Source organism: Lygodium microphyllum, chromosome 19 (assembly GCF_053477565.2).
Source record: "Lygodium microphyllum isolate KBCC chromosome 19, Lygodium_microphyllum_v1.1.10, whole genome shotgun sequence".
NCBI lineage: Eukaryota > Viridiplantae > Streptophyta > Polypodiopsida > Schizaeales > Lygodiaceae > Lygodium > Lygodium microphyllum.
In genome coordinates, this window is record NC_141153.1 from 90,546,464 (window position 1) to 90,571,089 (window position 24,626).

The 24,626-nt window shown below is 41.7% G+C and overlaps 1 protein-coding gene across 2 annotated transcripts in view; it reads right to left on the bottom strand.

The window, feature by feature from the left end:
* LOC148020139 (protein GAMETE EXPRESSED 2-like) overlaps positions 1-24,626 on the bottom strand; it is a 303,365-nt gene that overhangs the window by 246,400 nt on the left and 32,339 nt on the right. For both annotated transcript variants that reach the window (XM_087700423.1, XM_087700424.1), the window contains exon 9: positions 22,222-22,542. In XM_087700423.1, the coding sequence (XP_087556549.1) occupies positions 22,222-22,542 (321 nt within the window). The remainder of the gene's footprint in view (positions 1-22,221; positions 22,543-24,626) is intronic.

Below are 24,626 nucleotides of genomic sequence, written 5' to 3' on the forward strand. Positions count from 1 at the left end.
TAAGCCATTAACTAGAGAAGCTCATGTGAAGAAATGTCCTAAAACAAAAACACAAATATAATCGTATGACAAAGCACAAACTCATAATAGAACACAGTTAGGGTTAGGGCAACTCAAAGACAACGAATACAATGAATAATCTGAAATGAATGAATCTGAATAATACAATGCTTAATGCAGCAAATGCGCACAAGGCAGTGAATGAATACTAAACCTTGGACTCTCATGTCTCAAGGATGGAGGCAGAGATAATGAGCTGGAGAGTGTGTTGTACTTTGACGGATCCCAAAATGCAGCAAGGCAACCTCCAAAGACGCCTAGCAACAGCAAACACAGCAACGTGGTAGCTAGTAGACAGGCAGAGGAGAGAGAAAGTGGATAAATGCAGAGTCTAGAGATGGACAACAACCTAGGCGGCAGCTATAGAGGCAAAAGGCAGCCTTATGAGTGTCATGGAGTGCCAAGCGATAAGTGATCAGCCTAAACACAGCCTTTAGAGGGTCGCCTGATGCAAACACAGCCAATGAAGGGTTGCCAGACAGCAAACCCTTGAATGAAGAGAAGCTGGATCAGCTGGCCATGACTGCAGGAGGAGAGATCAGCAAGATGGCTGAAAACAAATGCTAGTAGGTAGTAGACAAGTTGGGGCAGCTTCAGCTGAGATGTGCTCCATGAATGGATGTGGTCAGCAAAGCTCTGGCACCTAGAAACTGCAAAAACAAGATAGGACAGTGTGAGATGGCAACCTGTCTATTTATAGAAAGTTTAGGGCCTCCCAAATTAGGGTTTATATGTGGGATGCTCGAACTCTCTAGAACCGCGTCTACTTAAAAGAAAAGGTTTAAACTCATTAATTAACTTAATTTTTGGTGTTGTTTAATTAAGGCTAATGATTTTTTAGCTCAACAACTCAAGGGGAAGTTTTGGGGCTGTGTAATTAAGGCTAATGATTTTTTAGCTCAACAACTCAAGGGGAAGTGCATATTGTGTTCAGCAAGCTGGCACAAAACTACTCCCATCACAACCTTCAATATATCAACATGCAACATGATTCCAATCTTGAGCTCCTAGAATCAAGGTGATGATTAGAGCTTTATTTAGTGTCTTGTAGGCTTCCTAGCATTCCATTGTCCACACAAACAGTACAAGCAACTTGTTCAACGGATTCACAATGATTGCATGGTTCAATGTAAACCACCCATAATGCCTATGTGTCCTAGGAAACGTTGAATTCCCTTTAGGCTAACCAAGGGGGGAGATCAACAATCACTTAATCTTCATGAGATCATTGGCCATGTCATTCTTTCACACCATGTTCTCTAGGATACGTCCATGTTTAGCCAATAACTAGCACTTAAAAGGATTTCCGAAAAAAATGGTATTTCTTGCATTGTTGGAAAACAAGTCTAAGCTTATCTACATGCCCTTCCTAGAAGACTTATCTATCCCGAGGAAGATTCTCCATGCAGGTTACTTTCTCAATGGGAAATTGGTTTGCATTTCATGAGCTCCCATAGGAGATCCAAAGGCATAGAATACATGATCTTAGGGGCACCATAGATATGATAAAGGCCATGAGAGAGGGAGTACCTCCTAAGTGGATAAAAACCGGAACTGCTTCTCAAAGATGGATTAATCTCTCATTTAGAGGGGACACCATCCTTTGGATCAATGCGACTATCAAAGATAGGATATTCACTTTCATATTGGAGGAGGACAGTCCCTTTGAACAAGAGGACTTGGATCAAGCGAAGTTCACAGGATCAAGGTAGTGGAACATTGTAAGAGGTGGTACATCGACCCAAACCTAGCTACCTACTTGTTGAGTGGATAGAGACATTGGGCTTATCAGAAAAGGCCCCTTTTGCAAGTACGACATGATCGAAGAGAGTGGGTTCAGAGGAATCCATTCCTCGATAGGCCATTCAATATGGCCTTTTTTGCCTACACTACTAGGCTAGAGAGAAGGATTCAGATAAACAAGATCAAAGCATAGCCAACAATCACTTTCCATTCGCACACACAAGGAATCTCAATCATTTCTTATTAGACTTAAGGAGGAGGAAAAATGATAGCTTTAGGCCTAGGAAGATAATACCACCAGAATAAAAATGAATTTAACAGTTGACCTCTAATTCCGGTACCCCTAGCTCTTGGCATGGTGACCATTGCACTATCAATGAAGGATGTAACACCGAGTATACAATGGACAGGTGTACACACTATGTGGTACAAGGACGGGGATAAAGGAGCTTGGAAAATATGCCATTTTCCAAGGAACCTAGAAATTGTGCAATTTTTCTAAAGTTAATGGCAAACTTGGCACTTAAGTTTGGTCCAAGACGTCTCACTTATAATTAATAATCCATTAATTATTGGCCCTAAATAAATTTGAAATTTTATTAATGAGAAATTGACTACTCATTTAGAAAGTTGACCTTGGCTATTTGGGATTTCTTTCTATCTCGTTTGAGCAACACAAGTTTGGAGACAGACTTTTCTTCTTTGCTGCAAACGTTGCAAATTTTATCCATAAAGTATGAGCTAACAGCGTTTATGAAGTCAAGACAACAGCCAATCTTCTCCTCTCCAAATGGAAAATCCATGGGTTAGTTTTATTACTCCATTTACAGCAATGTATATTGCTATATTTTATCTAAAACAAAGCTTTTACAACACACATCCTCCATTCTCCTAAAATATCTTGAGCTTTGTACTCTTTTTGGATAACTTTGTCGTAACGAAAGTGATTTTCTCACAATTTCATTGCAAGAAAACCCTATATTTATAAGAGAAATGGTGTGGGATTGCATGGAGACTATACAAGACAGTTGTCAAAGTAAATGCTTCGTAAAATTGGGCTGAACGTTTGGCTATCATTTTAAGCTTTTAGCAGGCTTAAGTGTTCATGTACATTTTTTAATAAACCACATTTGGAAGAGACCGACAGTGAAGGCAACAAGGTCATTGTGCACTTGTGGATCATCTATATCAAATGAAATTGCTGAAAATATAACCACTTATAACTAATTTGGAGTATATAATGGTTAGATTGTAGCTATTTTGCCGTGGAAATGTATGGGAAACTTGAAAAAATACAATGCATGACCTAATCAAAGCAATTGGCCTTTCGTTTCACGTATTAATTGATTACCCGTTTGCTTAACAATAGTGCAGATATCACAATGTAATAGAAAATGAATTTATATCCTTTTGATTAATTTGTACACTTAATTATCCGTTGAATCTAGTTCCTTTGTAATTACTAGATATCTACAAAAGTGCATTACAACTAGCCATTGATGAGTAGTCACATATTATGGTGAACCCACACAATGGGTTAGAAAAAAGATAGCACACACTTCCACCTACACAACTCAATTAGGCACTGGTGGGATTGAAACTCAAGCATATTAGGATCAAACTCACATATAAAAAGGATTAATGCCTTAAAGTATAGGCTAGATCCATCAAAACAGACAGTTACTCTCAATAAGATGACATGATCATAAAATGATGTGCATGTATAGGCTAAAAGATTAAAATGCATATATCTTTGCATAGAAAACTCGTATGAAGTTGCAATACTATGTTTGAAATGTACTCGACAAGAGCTTTCATATGACACTTATATTGGGAATTCTTAAAATTTAGGAGTCTCGGATTAGGCTAAAAATACTAGTCCTAAAAAAAGAGAGAATGTTCTAAAAATAGTAAGTTTTATGCTTTATTAGTTCTTACTAAACTTGGATCTTTCTATTCTTAATAGTACTCAACCCAAAAAAGAAAGGCCATAGAGATAAGATAAGTATCAGGACACTTGTAAAAAAAACTTCCAAGTGTCCTACCACTTGTCTAATATATGACCACTTGTAATAGAAGCACCATCAATCAAATCATCAAAGGCCATAGCCTCATCAAATACTAGATCCCTCCTCACCTCAATCTTTCTTTTCTTCGAGTCATAGAGCCTATAGCCCTTTGTAGTCATACTTTAACCAATAAATATAAACTTCTTCAACTTTGAGTCAAGCTTGCCCCATTTCTTCTTGTCCACATGGACATGGACATCGCACCTAAAGATGTGTAAATGAGACACAAAAGGCTCCTCCCTAAAGAGAGCCTCGTATGGGGACATGTCTTGTAATGCCGAAGTCAGAGAATTGGTGTGGATATATACTATTGTAGCAACCGATTCACCCCAAAGGAAATGAGGAAGACCTCGATACTCCAACATCAAACAAACCATCTCAAGCATAGTCATGTTGGTGCACTCCACACCATTCTCAGATAGTATATTCGAATGATAATACTCCATCTAAATCCCATGCTCTTTGCAAAACCTATCAAAAACCTTGGAATAAAACTCTCCTCTATCACGAGGACCCAAAATTCTATTACTTTCCTTAGCATTTGATTAAAAGTTAGTCAAATGTGCTAATGTGACTTACACCTGTCACATGCAAGTTAATCATTTCACAATGTGGAACCTGGGACCCCAAAATATCAATTGGTGCTAAAGGTAAAAGTTATAATAAGTTATGTCTAACAGGTACTAGGTGGTACTCGATGTCAAAATTTAGACCTAGACCAATTTATTGGCTACTAATGTCAATGGTGACATTAAAGACTAGGCATTGATTAAAAGTAATGCTAGTCTAAGGATCAATAACCGCTCAAGGACACTTGGAAGACAAATTGGCCTAGCCAATTTAATTATTGGCTAGTAAAATTAATTTTTTGAGCACTAGAATAATTATTAAGTTAATTCTCAGAATTAATATTTTGAAAAATTATTTAATAAGTTGGGTAATGCTGGAAAATGGGATTAGAAGGCTGCCACTTGGCAGAACTTTCCCATGCAAGTGGGAAAAAGGTTTTTGGGGGCTGGAGGGAGTCTACTAGAAAAAATAAGGCTATTGGAGAGAAATGAGATATTGTTGATGTGATTTGTAGCTACCAGGGACCAGCCCTATAATAAGCAATAACAGTTTCGAGCCCTACAGATACAGGTGATAGCAGCCCAAGGTCCTTTTGGTACAGGTGATAGCATACACGAGGGAGTAATAGCCTTTCTAGTGGTCCTAAGTTGTAGAGATGACAGCTTCAATGGTTATTTGAGCTAGGCAACAACAGTTTTTCACCCTTTCTCGCGATGAAACTCTACAATTTCTCTATCTACACTAGTTATCAAATGAGGAGATATTGGAAAAAATTTGTAGTAAACCCTAATTTGCAATAGTTTGATAGCCACTTTGGGATACATGCTCAAAATTGAGAGCCTAGGACTTGAATTCTCGCAACTAAAATTAAGAAATTTCAAGGAGATCCAAGAGACTAACTAGTCCATATCAGATTTGGGGCTTAATTTATCTTTCAAGGAGTAGGGTGAAGATCAATCCCCAAGCAAATGCCTCTCTACATTGGTAGAAACGGGGCCGCCTGTGCCAGGGGCCACTCAATCACATCCTGCGGAGCTCTCCACTATGGAGGGGCTCGAAAGATAATGCTCAAGTGTGGGACCTCAGCACCAGCCCACCAGTTAATGTCCATCATGCAACCAAGCCACTGCTGTGCAAATAGTGCTAGTCCTTCTCCCATCCACCACTGGGAGATGTGGTCCTCCACCTAACTCTTCAACTCCTCCTCTATTTGTGTCGTCGTCCAATTCCCTGAGTGAGAGAACTACAAGAAAAAAATGTAGTTTTGTCCATCCGGTGTGGTGCTAGTAGATGGACCTTGCCCCTCCTTGACTTACGCACCACAAAGATCCCCACATCTAAAGGTACTGGGAACACTCCGCGCTCCGCAACTCTCAGGTAGGACCATAGGCCACAGGAGAAGAACTCCTATGACATCAGCTGTGCCTATCTCAAGGATCACTTGAATCGGGTGCGGATCGAGGGGGAGGAGGGCTCGACAGGGGAGGTGTTGGGGGGGAAGAAGATCGAGGGATGATGGGATGGTCGGAGGTACGTGGCAGGTGGGGGAGGGGGGGGGACTGGTGGTCCTAGAAAAGGGGGGCTATGGACTAGGGTCAGTGCGGGGGGCATGGAAGGTGGGAGGGAGGGGGTGTGGGGGCTATGGAATCTCAGATGAGGTAGTCTGTGGCCCTATCGTCTCCCTCTCTCTCGTCTCTGGACCCGTGTGAAGCTGTCAACATCCACCTACGGGCCCGCCGGCAAAGCCGCCTTAGCTCCGAAGCACGTACAATCTGCTACCTGATGCCCAAAGTCGTGGCAGCGCAGGCACTGCCCTAGTTGCCCAGTCACAATGACTTGCTGCCTAAAGGAGTGACCTCCTGCCTCAATCTCCAGGAACTTCGGTATACTCTTTGTGTCTTTCACGACTACTCGTACCTTAGGGACTCCTGCAGCTGTCAATGCATCCGCGAAGGAGGCAGAAAGAACTGTTCCGAAGAGTTGTCCAAAGTCCTCCACTAACTAGCGGTACTCTACCGCCAATCAGAGGAGAAGTAAGGTGACTGGGTATCTGAGAAATCTGTTGTGGAGCTCAAATGTCTCCATGTGAAGCCGCTATACCAGGAAACCATGTAAATGACCCCCTTTGTGGAGGCATAGGGCGAGCTCTCCACTAACTCAGAGCTGCGTCCGCAGAGGTGAGACGAACCATGAAAATCCCTCACCCCATGAGGACTACCTCCACAACCTGCATTGTGCCAATGCGCAACATGGAGGGAAGCCAATCCCACAGCTAGGCCCTAGATGGAGAGTGTCCTATTACCTGACCAAAAATCATTGTTTCTTTAAGCTCCAGCTCTGTGGCACGAACGGCCAAAAGCTGTTCCTCAGAGAGGACAACGCGCAAGGTGTTTGACGGGGGGCACTCGCAGAATGCACCGGCGTCTGACCAAAGGTTTCCATTGCGCGACCCTACTGAAGACATACCAATCACGTTATTGTGCTGCCAAAGGGGGGGGTGTTGCTGCAAGTGGAGGGAGAAATGGTAGCGGGGGGGGAGATGCTCCTTTCTTGGCAGTGGGATAGTCACTGGTCTCCACGGATGGCCGGATCCCAACGGAATACTTGAGTGAGGGCTGCCGGACGGGGGCCATGCGGCTATGGAAACGAGTGCACCGCGCGCGAGAGGGGGCGGAGACAGAGGAAGAGCTGGCAGAGGAGGGGGGAGCTAATGGGAGCTAGCAGAAGAGAAATAGGCGCAGCGCGTCTGCTATAGGGCAGCACGTGACAGGACGGAGGGAGAGGGAAGGCTGGGCGGCAGGAGGAACGGGGGAGGGGGGGGCCGAATGCTGTAGAAGGTGAGAGAGACTCTAGGTGGGCGCGATGGTGGCACTAGATGGGCGCAACAGCAGTAGAGCGTGATGGGTTTAAGCTAAGTTTTTTTTAAACACGTGTCTGTTGATAATGTATTCAGCTAAGCATTTATAGCAAGAATGCCTTTAGATAGTGAGATGGAATCATGCTGGGATGATGCCTCTCAATCTGAAAATTCACAAAGGTTGGGGAAAATGCAATGCTTGATCTTGGACAAGGTATACACCACAGAGAGCAAGCTAATACTGTTGGTTTATACTGAAATGCAGGTCCTTCTAGGCCTCTTGAAGCTAATGACCAGTAAGAGGAAGAGGAATTCGATGTGAGCCGTTTGAAGATCAGCTAAGACAAACTATTGAAGTGTTTGTGCAATTGGAAAATGATCCTTAGTTCATGCACTTTTTGAACTCCTTAAAACAGGGCAGCAAAGGCAAGAAGGGAAACTCGTCTTCAAGAGCTTTAGGACAGCAAGATGTACCAAAGGAAGAGCCAATATAGCAGCACAATGTACCAAATATGGATAGTAATCATAAGCAAATGATGTCAATGGGGCAATCGATGTGTATAAAGCATTGCAATGCTTGAGAGGGAAAAAGGCCTAGAATCTAGTAGAGGTTTTAAGGCAAGTAAAAAAATTTCCATGTGCTTCTTGTTAAAGCTTTAGCATCGTTTCGCCTATGAAATAATGCAACTGGATGGAGGAGGATGATCCTTAGTGATGCACTTTACTGATATGTGTTCCAGTTAGAGCCGATTTAGGATCGGGGAGTTTTGCACCTCCACTCCCCTAGTGATGGACAACTCAATTATGTAGCAAATCTTTGATGTACTTGGTTTGTATCCAAGGTACTGTATACGGACAGTATTCAGTATACTGGTTATTGTGAGCCAATACGCATATGGTATGGTGTGCATCTAGGCTCTGAAACTATATATTCGCAAGGTTACTAGCATGTATAGAATACATGGAATGTACATTTGCAAGGCATATAATGAAATACATGGATGGTATCAATTGCATAAGTTACATGTTCTTTGTAGCTGATGTATGCTTTACATGACTATCATGTGGTACATCATTGCTATGAGGCGTTGCTTATACCCAGTTCATGGATTACTTTGCCTTAGTGGTCACAATAGTATTGGGTTTTGACATGTGGATGCATCCCTTATGGTTCTAACAGTGGTTTTGAGTCATGTGTGGATTGTAATTAGTTTAAGTGACTAGAATTTCACATGCAGAGAGCATGAGCATGGTTAAGCAATAGGTGCACATGTTGTTTGACTACGATGCCAGCATATATTTCTATTATGGCAACGGATGCTTTGGCACATTGCAATGCAATCGAGGATGATTCCAAGGATTTCAAGGGAGTAATCTATCTTCACGAGGACGTGAAATTTTATTTCTTTCCTTATCACTTGATTAAAAGTTAATCAAATGTGCTAATGTATTATGCATGTAAGGTGCAAGTTAATTATTTCACAGTGTGGGACCCAAGACCTTGAAATAGCAATTGGTACCAAAGACAAAAGTTGTAATAAGTCATGTCTCACAGGTACTAGGTGGTATCCGGTATCAAATTAAGGCCTAGACCAATTTATTGGCCACTATAATGTCAATGGTGACATTAGAGACTAGGCATTAATTAATTAATTAATGCCACTATATGGGGACGGTCCCCATTGGAAAGACCAAATATTTAATGCTTATTATTGATGACTTTAGTATGTGTGTGGCCTTATTTTCTGGAGTAGAAGAGTGAGGCATACTCCAACTTTTATGATTGAAAGGTATGCGTGGAAATGTGGACTTTTTTTAAAGTTCATAGTATAAGAGCAGATCATGAAGAAGTGAAACCAGCCTTCCTTCTCGAGGAGGGTGGTAATGACATGATTAATTAACAATTAGAGCAAGCACAAAATTCGCATAAATTGAAAATGCAAATGTTACCATTTAATCGTGGAAAATGGATAGCATGTTGGTCCCAAAATTAGTGCCCCTTATAGTATTTCTTTAAATTTTATTGCAAATGGATGAAGTATAACCGAGGTTCTTTAATCTCCTTCATTGATCAAAGTGTCTCTTGTTGTTAAAATTGACGAGCAAGCCTTCAAACCAATTTTCCCCTTGGTTTGCTTGGAGATTGGCCTTTACCCTACTCCTTGAAAGAAAAATTAAGCCCCAAATCTGATATGGACTAGCTAGCCTCTTGAATCTCTGTGAAATTTCTCAATTTTAGCTAGTAGAATTCAAGTCCTAGACCCTCAATCTGTTGTAAATTAGGGTTTACAGTAAAGATTTTCCAATATCTTCACCTCTGATGACTCAAATGGTTGAATTTTACTGAGATAACTTGAGAGCTGGCTATAGGATTAGAGAGAATGCTGTAGAGAGAGAAAATTTGGAGTTTCATTATGAGAAAGACTAAAGAATTGCTGCTGCCTTGCTCAAATAGCCATGGAAGCTGATGCCTATAGCTTAGGACCACAAGAAAGGCTGTTGCCCCCTTGTGTATGCTATCACTTGCACCAAAAGGACCTTGCGCTACTGTCACATGCACTTATAGGGCTCCAAACTACTGTTGCCCGTTGTAGGATTTATCTTTGGTGGCTGCAAATTACATAAAAAAACATCTCCTTTCTCTCTAATAGTCTTTTTCTCTCTTAAAATGGCTGGAATAGACTTCTACCGGTCCCTAAAAATGTTTTTCCCACTTGCATGGGCAAGTTTTGCTAGGTGGCAATCTTCTAATCCCATTTTTCTGCATTATCCAACTTTTTAAGTAAAATTTCAAAATATTAAATTTTCACTAGCCAATAATTAAATTGGCTAGACCAATTTGTCTCCCAATCCGCACAAATTAATAAGCACAATAGTAGCCCTTTGAGAAGCAACCTATGGATGAGGCTACCTATGTTGCTTGTGTTGAGAGAGAGAGAGAGAGAGAGAGAGTACGAGAGAGATACACAAGACATGCTCCCAAAGAATGATTCATATTGATGTAGAGTTAGTATATATAGGTGAGACCCAAGTCAAGTGAGAGATGATATATATAGTTGTAACATCCCCACTCAAACAAAGGTCTCTGGCTGCGAGTGAAAAAACCCTTGGGGAGAACAGGGAAAAAACCCAAGCCCCTACACATACCTACGATACAAAAATGATTTACTATAAAGTTTTCTTGAATACAATGATACATGCCTCAATCAGTGAGACAAGAACTTGGAACAATACCAAGTGCATGTCTTAATGAACTAAAGCGAGCTTCACTAAGAGCTTTTGTGAAGATGTCTGCAACCATTTGATCACTGGGACAATACTCCACCATAATGGAACCTTTCTTGACTTCATGTCGAACATAATGATAATGAATAGCAATATGCTTTGATTTACTATGTTGTATATAGTCTTTGGTAAGACTAATAGCACTTTGGTTGTCGCATCGAAGAGGTGTACTAGATGATGATGAATGTCCCAAATCTGCAAGTAGTTGTCGAAGCCAAACTAGCTCGCGAGCTGCTAATGATGCAGCAACATATTCGGCCTCAGTTGTAGAAACCGCAACACATCGTTGTTTCTTGCTGGACCAAGAAACCAAACATCCATTTACAAAGAAACAATTTCCACTTGTAGATCGCATGGATAAATGTGAACTTGCCCAATCAGCATCTGTATATCCAATAAGGTCAAGAGAAGTTGAAGAAGATAAAGAAGAATCCTCTCGACGACGATAAATAAGACCAGACTCCTTAGTACCCTTGAGGTACTTAAGAATACGTTTTGCAGCACTCCAATGAATAGTGGAAGGGGAAGAAAGATACTGTCCCAAAAAGTTAGCTGCAAATAAAATATCTGGTCTTGTGTTTAAACCAATAAATTGAAGACAACCAACAAGATTAGCAAAAGGTTGATGAATGGCTGATTCTTCATTGCGTGTTGTAGATGTACCCTTGGTAGAGCTCGAAAGAATGGGAGTGTTGGCAGAGTGCGCATTTGTCAACCCAAACTTCTTAACAATATCATCAATAAACTTTGTCTTGCGAAGAAGAAGAATGCCTTGTTGTCGGTGTCGTTGAACTTGAATACCCAAACAAGAATGTATCTCACCAAGATCCACCATTTCAAATGCAGTCGATAAAAGCTTCTTCATAGCATCCAAGAAAGCAATATTATTTGACACAAGAATAGTATCATCAACATATAGAGCAAGAATAATAAAACATTTGACCTCCCTTTTAATGTAAAGATTTGGGTCAGCAAAACATGCAACAAAACCTTTAGATGTGAGAAACTGATCAATCTTAATATACCAAGCACGAGAGGCTTGCTTCAATCCATATAATGCACGATGAAGCTGGCATACAAGATGCTCCTTTCCTGCAATCATAAAACCTTCAGGTTGCTCCATATAGATTTCTTCTTCAAGATCTCCATTGAGAAAAGCCGTTTTAACATCCATTTGGTGAATTTCTAGATCAAATAGTGTTACAAAAGCCAAAAGCATATGAACAGTTGTGGAGCGCACAACTGGAGAAAATGTTTCTTGATAATCTACTCCTGCAATCTGCGAGTAACCTTTTGCAACAAGTCGTGCTTTGAACTTATCAAACGAGCCATCAGCTTTGGTCTTGGTTTTATAAACCCATTTACATTTGATAGGAACACGATTTGGGGGGAGTTCAGTAAGAATCCATGTACCTTTGGAGATTAAAGAATCGTACTCGCCTTGCATAGCTTCTTGCCATTGATCTCTTTGAGACGAATTGATAGCTTCCATATACGATATTGGATCCTCTTGGACAGACATAGCATCATCAAAGACATCATATTCAATAGAATAGAATCCATGCTCTATCTCAATAGGAAGATCAACATATATCTCCAAATTTTCATCAATCTTCTTTGGAGGTGAAGGAGGTTTATGATCATCAGAATTAGTAGACTCACAAAGCAAGAAAATGCACTAAGCAAAGACTGTGTATCATCTGAAACATCTGACAACCATGTGCCACCCATAGTCTTCTCATCAAATATAGCATCACGACTAATGAAAACCTTTTGAGTAGAAGGATCATAAAATTTGTAACCTTTGGAATGATCTGAATAACCAAGAAAAATAACCTTCAAACCTGGAGGAACTTATGTCGAGTGTCCTTGGGCACATGACTATAAGCAATGCAGCCAAATGTGCGAAAGTGAGAGACTGAAGGTGTCTTCCCTGTCCAGATTGTTATAGGAATTTTACCAGTAGGTGCAGTTGTTGGAAGATGATTTTGAATAAAAACGGCTGTTAGAAGTGCTTCAGTCCAAAACTTTTGAGACAAACCAGAGTGTATAAGCATGCAACGTATAGCATTAAGAATAGTGCGATTTTTGCGCTCAACAACACCATTTTGCTGAGGAGAATAAGGAACTGTAAACTCATGATGAATACCTCGAACCTTACAGAAGTCATCAAATAGATTGGATACATATTCACCGCCATTGTCACTGCGAAGAGTCTTTATAGAGAATCCAGTTTGAAGCTCCACACTTATCTTGTATTGTTTGAATATAGATAAAGCCTCAGACTTATGTCGAAGAAGATAGACATGTATGTATCGTGAGAAATCATCAATGAAAGTTATAAAATATCGATATTAAGACTTTGAGGCAGAAAAAGGACCGCAAATATCGATATGAACCAATTCCAAGAGAGCACAGGAATGTGATGAAGTAGAAGTGTGAAAAGACGAACGATGGTGTTTTCCAAGTGCACAGTACTCACATATTCCCATACATGGATGAGATTTAAGATCCATACCTTGCACAAGACCATGACGATGAAGATCAAGAATTTTGGCAAAATCGGAGTGTGCAAATCATTGATGCCATAATTTGCAATCTGCATCTCCAGGGGCAGTAACAACATTTGCAACCGTATCGTTCAATGATAGCTCAAATAGATTACCATGTCGAGGAGCCACTGCTATAGTATGTCCGTCTTTCTCTATACGACATTGATTATGATCAAAGCCAACAAACAAACCAAGATCAACTAGACGAGCAACAGAAAGAAGATTTCTTTGCAAATCTGGAACATGAAGAACTCCTCTTAATATTCTAGTGGATGAAACAATCCCCAGATATAAATCACCCACTCCTTTGACTTGACAAATTGTATCATCCGCAAGGTAAACAAACTTCTTGACAAAAAGAGAATGATAATTGTGAAGCCACTGCGATTGGTATGTCATGTTTCCAATGGCACCTGAATCAACGATGAATAGAGAACCATCATGAACATGAAGTACCTTTTCTGGAGAGATATCATGATGGATGAAATTGAGCTCCTGATGAGTATGATCATCATCAGTTGTAGTTTGTTGAACAATATAAGCTCGAGAACGTTCTTCATCATATCTGCGTTTATAACAACGACGAGATGGATGATCTGTATGTGCACAATAATCACAAGGAGGAAAACTTTTGGACGAGCAAGGTTGCTTTGTAGTAACTCCATGCTCCTCATCATATTGACGTGCCCAACAATCAGAAGCCACATGGCCTTTCTTATCACAATAAGAACAATGTATGTTAGGATAAGCAAGACGAGAAGATTTACCACCTTGATTAGGGCGTCCACCCTGCTGAAAACGTGAAGCGGGACGCTTGCGAGCAACAAAAGCAGCATCAAAATCCCTTTGTTCGCGAGTGACCAAAACAACATCAGATTTTTTCAAATGATGCTCGTGACGTTGAGAATATTCAATAAGAGATATACATGCTTTGTCAAAGTGGATATCATCCTTGTTAGACAAAATAGTGATGATATTGTCATATAAAGGATCTTTGATGGTATGAAGAAGTTGAGTAACAATCTGATTTTTAGCAATAGGAGCGCCGGCAGCACCAAGCTGATTAATAATGTCTTTAAAAGCCTCGATATGAGAGTGCATAGAAGTACCAGAGGTTTCCAGATGAAAGACATCCAACATAAGTGAATCAAGAAGTGCAGACAATATATAACGACGAGCCGCTTTGTCACGACGAATCCAATCAGTATGATCAATTTTCCATTGTTCAAATAACGGGTCATCAGTAATCAAAGAATTGTCATTCATCACATCAATAGGTTGAACTGGGCAAGACAGGTCGCCCAAAACAATATCAAATAATTCGTCACCTTCAAGAATTAGCATCATCTTTGCTTTCCACCCAGGAAAGCCTTGTCCTTGAAAGAAGGGAACCGAACGTTGGCCAGACGGATATCCGTTAACAATTACGCAATTGGCCATGCCTGTATCTCGAGAGAAAACAAATAAGATGAGATCGCAGAATGTGCAGGACGAGATGACGCGTATAAGAAAAGTGCTATTTCAGTCGAACAAAGAACGTGAACGAGAATAAAATATCGCTAAAAATAGCAAGTTATTTGCTTGTCGTAATCAACGTCATTAACGAAGACGAGCGATTAACGAACTGTAATTGGGGATTAACGAACTGTAATTAGAATTACAGTTTTAAATAAAGAATCGCAGATTTGAGCAGAATTGTTGTCTTGAATCCTGAACTGTCATAACTTTTGATCCAGAACTCCGATTGACAAGCAGTTTTGACAGGATTCGAGAGCACGACGAGAGCTACGCACCCAGACCTGGTTTTTGTTTTTAAAGACAAAATTAACTAATACTTCTAATTTGAACAAGTTCATGTATCAAATCATCACTTGTGCAAAGAATTCAATCAAGTATAAACAATGAAACAACTTATCTTCCTTCTTGTTGCTATGCATCCATAGCTCTGATACCATGTTGAGAGAGAGAGAGAGAGAGTACGAGAGAGATACACAAGACATGCTCCCAAAGAATGATTCATATTGATGTAGAGTTAGTATATATAGGTGAGACCCAAGTCAAGTGAGAGATGACATATATAGTTGTAACAGCTTGCCCCATGAGCAACTAGGGCATAGAGAGTAAACAAGAGGAAAATCTAAAAGTCCTTCCACTAATGTAGTAGATATCAAGTGTGCATCTGAGTAATACTCATCAACATTCATAAGCTACTCACGCAAGTCCTGAATTTTGTTTAGGTGATCCTGCATAGAATCACTCTCATCCATCTTCAGTGTCTCAAGCTCTTTCTTAAAGAAAGAGATGCAAGTCTCATTCTTACCAGCAAACATCTGCTCCAAAGTCAGCCAAGCTTCTCGTGAAGAAGCTACAACCCGAATGTGAGGGATGATAGACCACTACTACCAATGCAATCAACGACAAAGCCTGTGCATCTCGTGTATCCCATGCCTTTTGAGCTGCTGATCGTTGGGGTAGTGGCTGAAGTGGAGTAGGCTGAACAAGCTGAGTTGCCCGTTGTCCACATCCTCCTGGAGGAGGAGTAGCAAGAGCCACAACTCCGGGTCTAACTTCTTCTCCACTTACATAGTCCCAAAGATTCTTCACAATTAGCACATTCTTCATATCATGAAGGACCAGAGTGAATAGTTGTTGCCATCCAACCTGTCCTCCTTAGATACATAGGTGAATACATCACCTCCCTGATTTGCCATGATAATCAATGCCAAAAAGAGCAAAAAGAGCAATCTCCAAGATAGACCAACTTGGAAATCTCAAAATTTCCAGAAATTACAGCAAATAGGTTGCTGCAATTAGCAAATTGAAGTTCACTCTGTCAAAACTGTCTGTAATGCACACAGTCCAAGGTGCATTTAATGCTCAGTAACACTATAGAAGCAAAAGGCCCAAAATTTCTTGCCCCAAAATGCTTAAAAACGGTCTATTTCAGACTGAAATTGCTCTGCATGTACCAATGTCTTCACAAAACCCAAAAGCCCCAAAAATATTGATTGATTTGCTAAGAAATTTTTGCATCACTCGTGTCCCAGATACGTATCCAGATTATTGTGCTTGCCCGGGCAGAAGCCCCTTTTTCCAAAAATTAATCTGGAATAAAAAGTAATTTATACTTTTAAAAAAATATACCTTGTACAGAAACCAATGGCAGGAGCAGCTGGTCTCAGACAAGCGAAGCCGGTGGCAACTGGCGGCAGACTGGAGAAGGACCAGTAGCGGACAGGCAGCGCTGGGTACAGGGGTGCAAGTGGGTGAGTGTGGAGCAGCAGGCGCCGCTGGAGATCAGAGGCGGCACAAACCAGGGGCAGTGTAGAGACGGTGCAGAGACCAGGGGCGCCACAGGAGGCTGGGGAAGGGCGGCGCAGGTCAAGCTGGAAGAGGCGCTGCTGCAGGCGGGCAGCAATTGCAAACTGCAGGTCACTGGAACCAGGTACAGTGCGAGGCAGCTGGCAAGCACTCCTGAAGGTTGAGGCCAGAGCAGAGCTGAACTCAGCTGAACTCAGCTCTGATACCAAATGTGAGGTGGATAGGATCGAAGCTCAGCTGAGAGTGCAATAGACAGTGTGGAGAGTGAAGCACGACACCCAATGCAATAGACTGAAAGTGTAAGATGAAAGTACAAGGTACAGCGCTTAAACCTTAGGGTTGTAAGAGGGTGTTCACACTTGAAATATGTGCAACATGATAAGTGCCTATAAATGTGTAACATGGGCACATGAATTAAAGAGAATAAATCTGGGGGAAAAAACCTCTCGTATGGAGAGTAAAAAGTGCCCCAGTGTCCTAGTGATCACTAACACTCCTCTGTGAGCATAGGCGTGAGTGAAACCCAAGAGAGACCTCTCAAAATGATGTTCGCTTTCAGAGTGAGACTCTAACCTCCATTCCTCATGTCACTCTTTGAGACATTCTAACAAGTCCCTACATGAAGCCCAAGGCATCAATGAGGGCACCAAATCAGGCTGATCATAATGGTTGCACCAGAGGCAGAGAATATTGAAGATGGAGTGTACTGAACCTGCAAAAGAATGTGCGGCTCAATAAATGATGCAGATGGCCCATCAAATCTGGCCAACCAGCCTGCACTACTGACGAAAATGCCGGCATCAAACTCTGCATGATCCATCCATGATCTGACCACTAAACCAGACTTCCCAGCCACTGAAAGAAATACAAGTGTGCTACTACCAGTGTGAACACACTCAAACCTCGCTTAAACAGAAATGCTCACAAGAGAATGGGCTGAAGTAGTCAAAGTTCCTCTATCTTCGTCTGACAAAGCTCACAACCAAGAGGTGATGGACTCGAAAAATACAGGCTAACATATAGCTAAGTCCATTGTGTTTGCAAATAATCTATAGTGAGGATCCTGTTCAAATGTCCAATTATGAGAAAAGAAAACACCCCTAAACATCCTCATAGCTACATGTTGGACCTCTATTTGTGACCCAAGCTACTATAAGCAATCTAGTCAGCTCATGTGTGAGTCTGGGATATGCTCAGGAATTATTGAGGTATTTAGGTATTTTTTTGTGGTTAGTATGATGCTTATTTTGGCATTTAATGCTGGCTGACCTGCTGCAATTTATGGCATTATTTTGGCCTATATATTCTAGGCTCCCTCTCCAATCTCAGTCATTCATCACCTAGAGGTTCTATTGGAGAGAGGGAGCCGGTGCTAGTGACCATGCAACCAATGACTCACTATGTACATGACTATCTCATGTTTGGTATATGGATTCCATTTCCCAAGCATTCTTCTGAATTCTCTTCTTTGCAATGTTCTTCTGTGTTTTCTCTTTCTTTCTCTTCTGTCTTGTGTTCAACATTTTATTTCAGCATGTGTTTATGCTTCCATTGCTGCATCCACTTTTGACATGATATCAGATTTCAGAATCCTCTACTGATCAGGCAACCCCTTCCTACTGAAATAGTGCTATTCCTAGCATTCCACATCTGTATTTACTGCATTTAATGTATCGCCAGCTTGCGTTTTGTCCCTCCCCACCTGCATTTGCAGTCTGCTTCCATCCTACTTCCCAGAGAGCTCCTAAATTGTTGGGGAATGCTATCTTTTCATCAATATACCTGCATTTTCAGCATCTGCTGGGTGACATCTTCTAGTTGGTTTCCTACAGATTTTTCTAATTTCAGCATTGCGATTTTTGTGATCAGCTTGTGTACACTAAGTGTGAACTCTATTTAGTGCAGTCTATGCTATTGGTTTGGCTGTACTCTCTCTCTCCTCCTCTTCTTTCCTTTATTTTCTCTTTCTATCCTCTCTAGATGACTCCCCGTTGCTGTTCTACTGATGACAAATTACACGGCCCTAATTATCTAACATGGAGTGATGTTATGAAAGAATGGTTTGTGTAGAAGCAGTTATGGTATGCTGTTTCTCGAGCTTTTGAGCATCCTAAGCATCCTACTATTCCAACTGATTTTGACAAGGACAACTATGAAGAAGTTGTGCTCACATGGGATACCGATGATGCCTATGCCTGTTCTACTCTTCGTCACTGTAACTCCAAAGAAGTTCTTCCAACAGTCACCTCTTATAGGACTTCTTCTGAGATTTGGGCAAAGCTTCACATGTTGTACAAGGCTCCTTCGACTATGCATGCAAACTTCCATTATGGACAACTTCAGCAGATGAAGTTCAAGCCGAAGAACACTATTCGGTCATTTTTACTTCATATCCCTTGGGTACAGGATCAGCTTTGACACATGCAATCCACCCTTCTAGAGGCTCATCTTGTGGAGAGACTGCTCTACAAGCTCCCTCTGGATTTTGATTGTGTGGAAATGCTTCAAGGACTCAAATGTCATCGACACCCATAAGTGTTACACATATGTCCTCGATACTGCTTGAGCATGAGGCATCTTTGTGATTACAGGAGTGGCTTCCATCCCAGTATAATGGCTCCAGTGAGGCCTTTACAACTTCACAGAGAGGTGACAAGAAAAAAAACTCAAAGACCCAATGCTATCACTATGATAAGAACAGACATTTGCGCAAGGATTGCAAAAAGTTAGCGGCTTTGGAGAATAAGAAGCAGCTCAAAACGGCCAAGGTTCTCCCTACCCATCACGCACTCCTGCTCTCCTGCCCTCGGCTGACTCCTCACGCCCGCCCCGCTTGTCCTCACCCGTCGCCTATGGCCCTGCCTGTGGTCATCCCCCACGCCTATGCTTGTGGTTGTCGCCCCTCAACTGACTCCTCATGCCCGTCCCGCTCATCCTCGCCCGTCGCCTATGGCCCATCCGTGGCCCTGCCTGTGGTCGTCCACCCCACCTATGCCTGTGGCCATCGCCCTTGCCTGTGCTCCCCCCCCTCTTGTAGCTGTCGCCCCCGCCTACGCCCCCACACACATCCCCTCACTTGCCTGTCCCCCCCCCCCCCCCCCAAACCGCCGTTGCCCCCCCAGATGGCGATACACCACCCCTCCATGGCTTCTTGCCCCCATCCCCCCCAAACCGCCTTGAGAGGCTTATATACATGATGTACTTGTGACTTTCATTAGCTCCAACTAGTCTGTTGAGAATGAGCACTCCATTGTAATCAAATTTTTTTAGTAATATAATCAGCCACATTTTACTTGGAAAAAAAAAAGAATATAGCCAAGGCCAAAGGCAAGGATTATCTTCTTCAGACCGAAGAGAGGGCTTGGCGGCCCCTCCTGCTTTCTAGTGCAAGTGATGCGGTCATCCCTCATGACTCTCTAGTGCCAAAGAGGGAGTGTGAGAGGGTGGTGAACTAGGCCAAATTAACCTCATCTATACAGGTATACAGGTGCACACATTCCAAAGAGGGACTTCCCTAACACATTGGCTGAAGTCTAGCAGTTTTAAATTCTTGGAGTTGGGATTGACTTCTAGGTTCATGATGGATCGTTACTTGACAGAGAGCGGGATTGGCTCCTGGTTCGAGCTCACATGAAAAGACACTTTGGTGGTCTTGGCCAAAGGTGGGAAATCCATATTCATGTATGTTCAAAGTCATTTTTGATAGGATGGTCTTGTATACTACTGCAAGACATTGTTGACAGACGCAAAGATTTTGTTATGATTCTTCTCTATTTTCAAGCTCTAATACAATCAGCATCGACACTCAAGTTCTCTCTGAGGCACCTTGGTGGTGGCTTGATCACCCATTGCTTGGGTATCCATGGTCCTATTCTGGTGGTTTTTGTTGTATAGACTATGATGAGTTATTATCATTGTATCATTGTATTGTATCAAATCACCCATGATCTGAGAGATTGTGTTAGCAGTCTACTCAGCTCATGTGTGAGTCTAGGCTGCTAGGCATTATTGAAGTATTTAGGCTTTTTTTGTGGTTAGTATAATGCTTATTTAGGCATTTATTGCTCGCTGACCAGCAATAAATGCTAGCCGACCTACTGCAATTTATGACATTATTTTGGCCTATATATTATGGGCTCCCTCATCAATCTCAATCATTCTTCGCCTGGAAGTTCTGTTGGAGAGAGGAAGCCAATGCTAGTGCCCACGCAGCCAGGGACTCACTATTGTATGCGATTGTCTCATGTTTGGTATATGGATTCCATTTCTTGAGCATTCTTCTAAGTTCTCTTCCTTTTAGTGTTCTATGATTTCTCTTTCTTTCTCTTTTGTCTTGTGTTCAGCAGTTTATTTTAGAACCTGTTTATGCTTCCATTGTTGCATCCACTTCAAACAGCTACATACCCTAGGTAACCAACCACCATGGTCTGTATTGTGTCACATGGAATATCATCTTGAGGGCTCTCCTCCATACCTTCTAAGCTCTAGGGCAGTCCCATATGTAGTGTCTCTATGTCTTCTGTGGCTCACCACATCTCATGCATGCCACCAGGTCCCTATTGTATCCAAGCCAAGTGCCAACCGCTAAGCTCCTGTGAGCTACAAGCCATAGGAAGACCGATATCTTCCTGGGCCTAAGGCTGTCATGTAGCCTCCTCCAATAGCCATATAAGAACTCATTTGAGATTTCTTCTCTATGCTAGTGGGAGATGGTTGCTAGTTGTGCTCTAATCATGCTCATCTGTATCCTCTTCCCCCACCTAGTAGTGTAACCAAGAAGGTCACACCATATAATCTATCAAGGAATAAATCCATCCAACACTCTCCTAGATCCCACTGTAATCTTGTAAAGGCCCCCTTTAATAAGCCCCATATCTCCATCCATCTACAAGGCAAGTGGCTAGGTTCAGGCCAATGTGCCACTTCCTCTCAAAGTGTGCCACCACTCTGATCCTCTATATAGAGTATCCAATGAAGGTTGCCTGTCAAGGTTCACTGCCTAGAGGCGGTCATCCTCCTCAACCATAAAAGTGAAATCCAGCCATTTAAGGCCCTACAAGGGACTTAGAGGGCTGGATTTCCTGAAGGCAAAACACATAAAGATACTATCACACGAGTTGAAGCTCAGCTCCACAATCATACTTGTATCTACCTCTTCATATCTATTATGTCTGGTTCCCTTAGATGTGTGGTGATGGCTTCTATGAGGTAATGTTGACTCTTGCTGCTCAAGTGATGGGTCTTGCAGAACAGGGAAATAGAAACTATATCAACACTTTGTTGATGTCAAGAAGGCCCTTCACACAGTTCCAAATGCATGTACCAAATTCTCTGCCAGCAGAGGGCACAGCACCAAGGTCACACCATCAAGGCAGGGCCTCTCAATCTTAAGTCTTGGCCAATTGAGAGTTATCTTTGCACATCATTATTCATTACTATGAAGTTAGGAGCTCACACTTGTATGACACATCTGTTCCATTTCTCTCGATGAAGATTCTTTTCTCAAAAACTTAACATCACAACTCAAGAAATAGGAAAACAGATCAAGCAAGCATATTTTTGGTTGCTAAATATTTATGTATTTTCTCCTGAATAAATAAACGTGTAAACAAAATATGCAGGTTGATAAAACCACATGTTCATTGATTACTTGTATATGGTTTCCATTTGACCTGAATATTTTAAAAATGCAATCATTTGAATGCATTCCTGGAATGATGCAAGTGAAAAGACTAAAGCACAAAGTCGTTGCAGAATGAACTACCTGGGTACACCAGTTTTGTAAGTGGGGTCCCAGTATCAACAGGAATGTTGCAGAACAGCACAAGGATGTTATTTTGCCCAGATCTCTTGGTAATGAAGGTTACTTTGAACAAGCCCGTCTTATTTTGAATGTTAGTTCCAGGTGCTCGGGTCTCATCTTCATCTCCAAGGTTAAGAATGGCCAACACTGTTCTTGGATCTGCTGGAGCTTTGTTGCCATATGCATCTCTCAACTGCACAAAGATTATTGACTCCTCACCAGCAATGGAAGAGTTCAACCCAGATCCATATACAATGGTTTTGTTTGCCTCAACCAAAGAGGCTGCCAAGCAGGAAATGTTGCTATTTCATAAATCATCAATGAAAGTTGTTCTAACATTTTTGCATAAGCAACTGTTTGAAACTTCAAAGCACACAATTTGGTAATGACTTTGAATTGCAAAACACAGCAGAGAAATATTCAAAATTCAATAGCTGGAGAACTCATTAAGTGAAAAAATATCAGAACCATCCCATCTCACGCAGTGGAGTCTGACTGTCCTGGTCATAGTAGTCTCACCTCTTTCATATTATACAACTCAAGGACCAACACTCAAGAAACTAATTAAAGAGCACTCTGCTCAAAGAAAAAAGATGGTAAGTAGAAATGGCATTCTCATACAACAGATTACACAACTAGAGAAGCGAAAATGGTTAATGGATAATGGCCTAAAAAATTTCCAACTAATATCTTCAGCCCCATCCCAATCATCTTCAGTCTCCCTTCAACCTTGGTGACCTGATCCCCTCAACAAAATGCAGGAAAAAGCATGGTCCAGAGACTATAACTGAGCATACTGAAGGAGCAAATGCTATTCTCAGGACACCAACTGCAATCTGAGAACTGATACACTCCCCCGTAGGGATCGTTCATGGAATATGCAAGGCTTTGGCAGACACTTATTTCAGCACAGCCAGAGCATTATTAGACAGGATTATATGGAGAAATAGTGGGAGGATCTGTAGATCTTTTCATGGTTCAGGATGCTGGACCATTATCTCTCTGCAGATAGGATTTCCCACTATTGTCGGAATCTATTGCCAAGGTAGAGTTTCACATACTAGGCTGCGGCAGCAGGTGACAGAGAGATTTAGGCAGGCAGGGTGGGCTTCTCAGTCCCAGGGGCCATGTGGATCTGCATGGCAGTTGATGACACTCTCGTTGTACCACTCGCTGTTTACAATGGTCAGCAAGATAAAGTCGTATTTGGACCACTCTCAATCAATCTCCACCTCTTGTCAAAAACTGGATAATGCTCCAAGGTTTTAATATGGTAGATGCTTTGCAGGACACAAGGGAAAGATGAATTGATGCCATTAAAGGAGTAGAGCAATGAACTAGGGAGGAGTTCCATCTTCTAAATCAAGGATAGGATCTTGGTGCACAATGGAGTTTGGTAGATCCAAAGGTTCTCTCTAGCTTTCTAAAGAGACAAGGCAGCAGGGGCCAAGATCTTTTCCAGGATAGATAGGTTGTGACAAAGGAGGTTTTTTTGTCATTATTCCTAGCAAAATATCAAGTCCCTCTCCTATCTAGCTTGTTCTTCTTGAGAGAATCAAAGGGATTTTTGGCAATGTCAGGATTCCCAATCACTTCTACTATGATAATTCAAGAGTCCAATGCACAGATCTGTGGCTAGACCATTCTAAAACCTGTGGTCAACTAAAGACCTCTGGATGAGTGTCTCCAAGATCAGCTCCGTCTTTAGAGAGATGCCTTGAGGAAGAGATAGGGCCATTTAAAGAGTGAGGACAGCTAAAACATTTCTAGCAGCACTTCACAGAGAGGAAGAGACTTGGTCCAAGAGGTAAATGCATAGCTAAAAAGATGCACGAAACCAATGTGCAAACACAAGCAATGAAAGAAGCTAGATCAGAATAAAGATATTAACTAAAATCTTTCCATTGGACACAAATAGGATACAAATCTAATGGACGCTTCTTCCATACCATCAATCGGGCTCTGACCTACTCTACAGTCAACAGGATTAAGAGCACATATGGATCCAAAGCCTAAGGCCAAAATGAGGTTGGATGGGTGGAAAAAGTGTTAACCCTCAAACGAACAAGGTGAAAAAGTCGGAAAATCTAAAGTAGAAGACAAGGCCAAGGCAAAAGTGAAACAGAAGATGAAGGCACGCCAAGAAGAATGTGGAAACATAAGAAGTGCAGAAAAGTCCTAAAGCAAGCAGAAAGGCGCACGAGGAAAAGTGCAAGTCAATACTTTTGTAAAAAAGGCGTAGGGCGCATCATTATTTAATTTAAGAGTGCGGGGCTCTCACCCGTGCAATTTGTGAAGGTAGATGGGCGGTAGGAAGGAAGCTAGGAAGATAGGAGGATAATGGGAAAAAGGGCCTAGAGGCCACG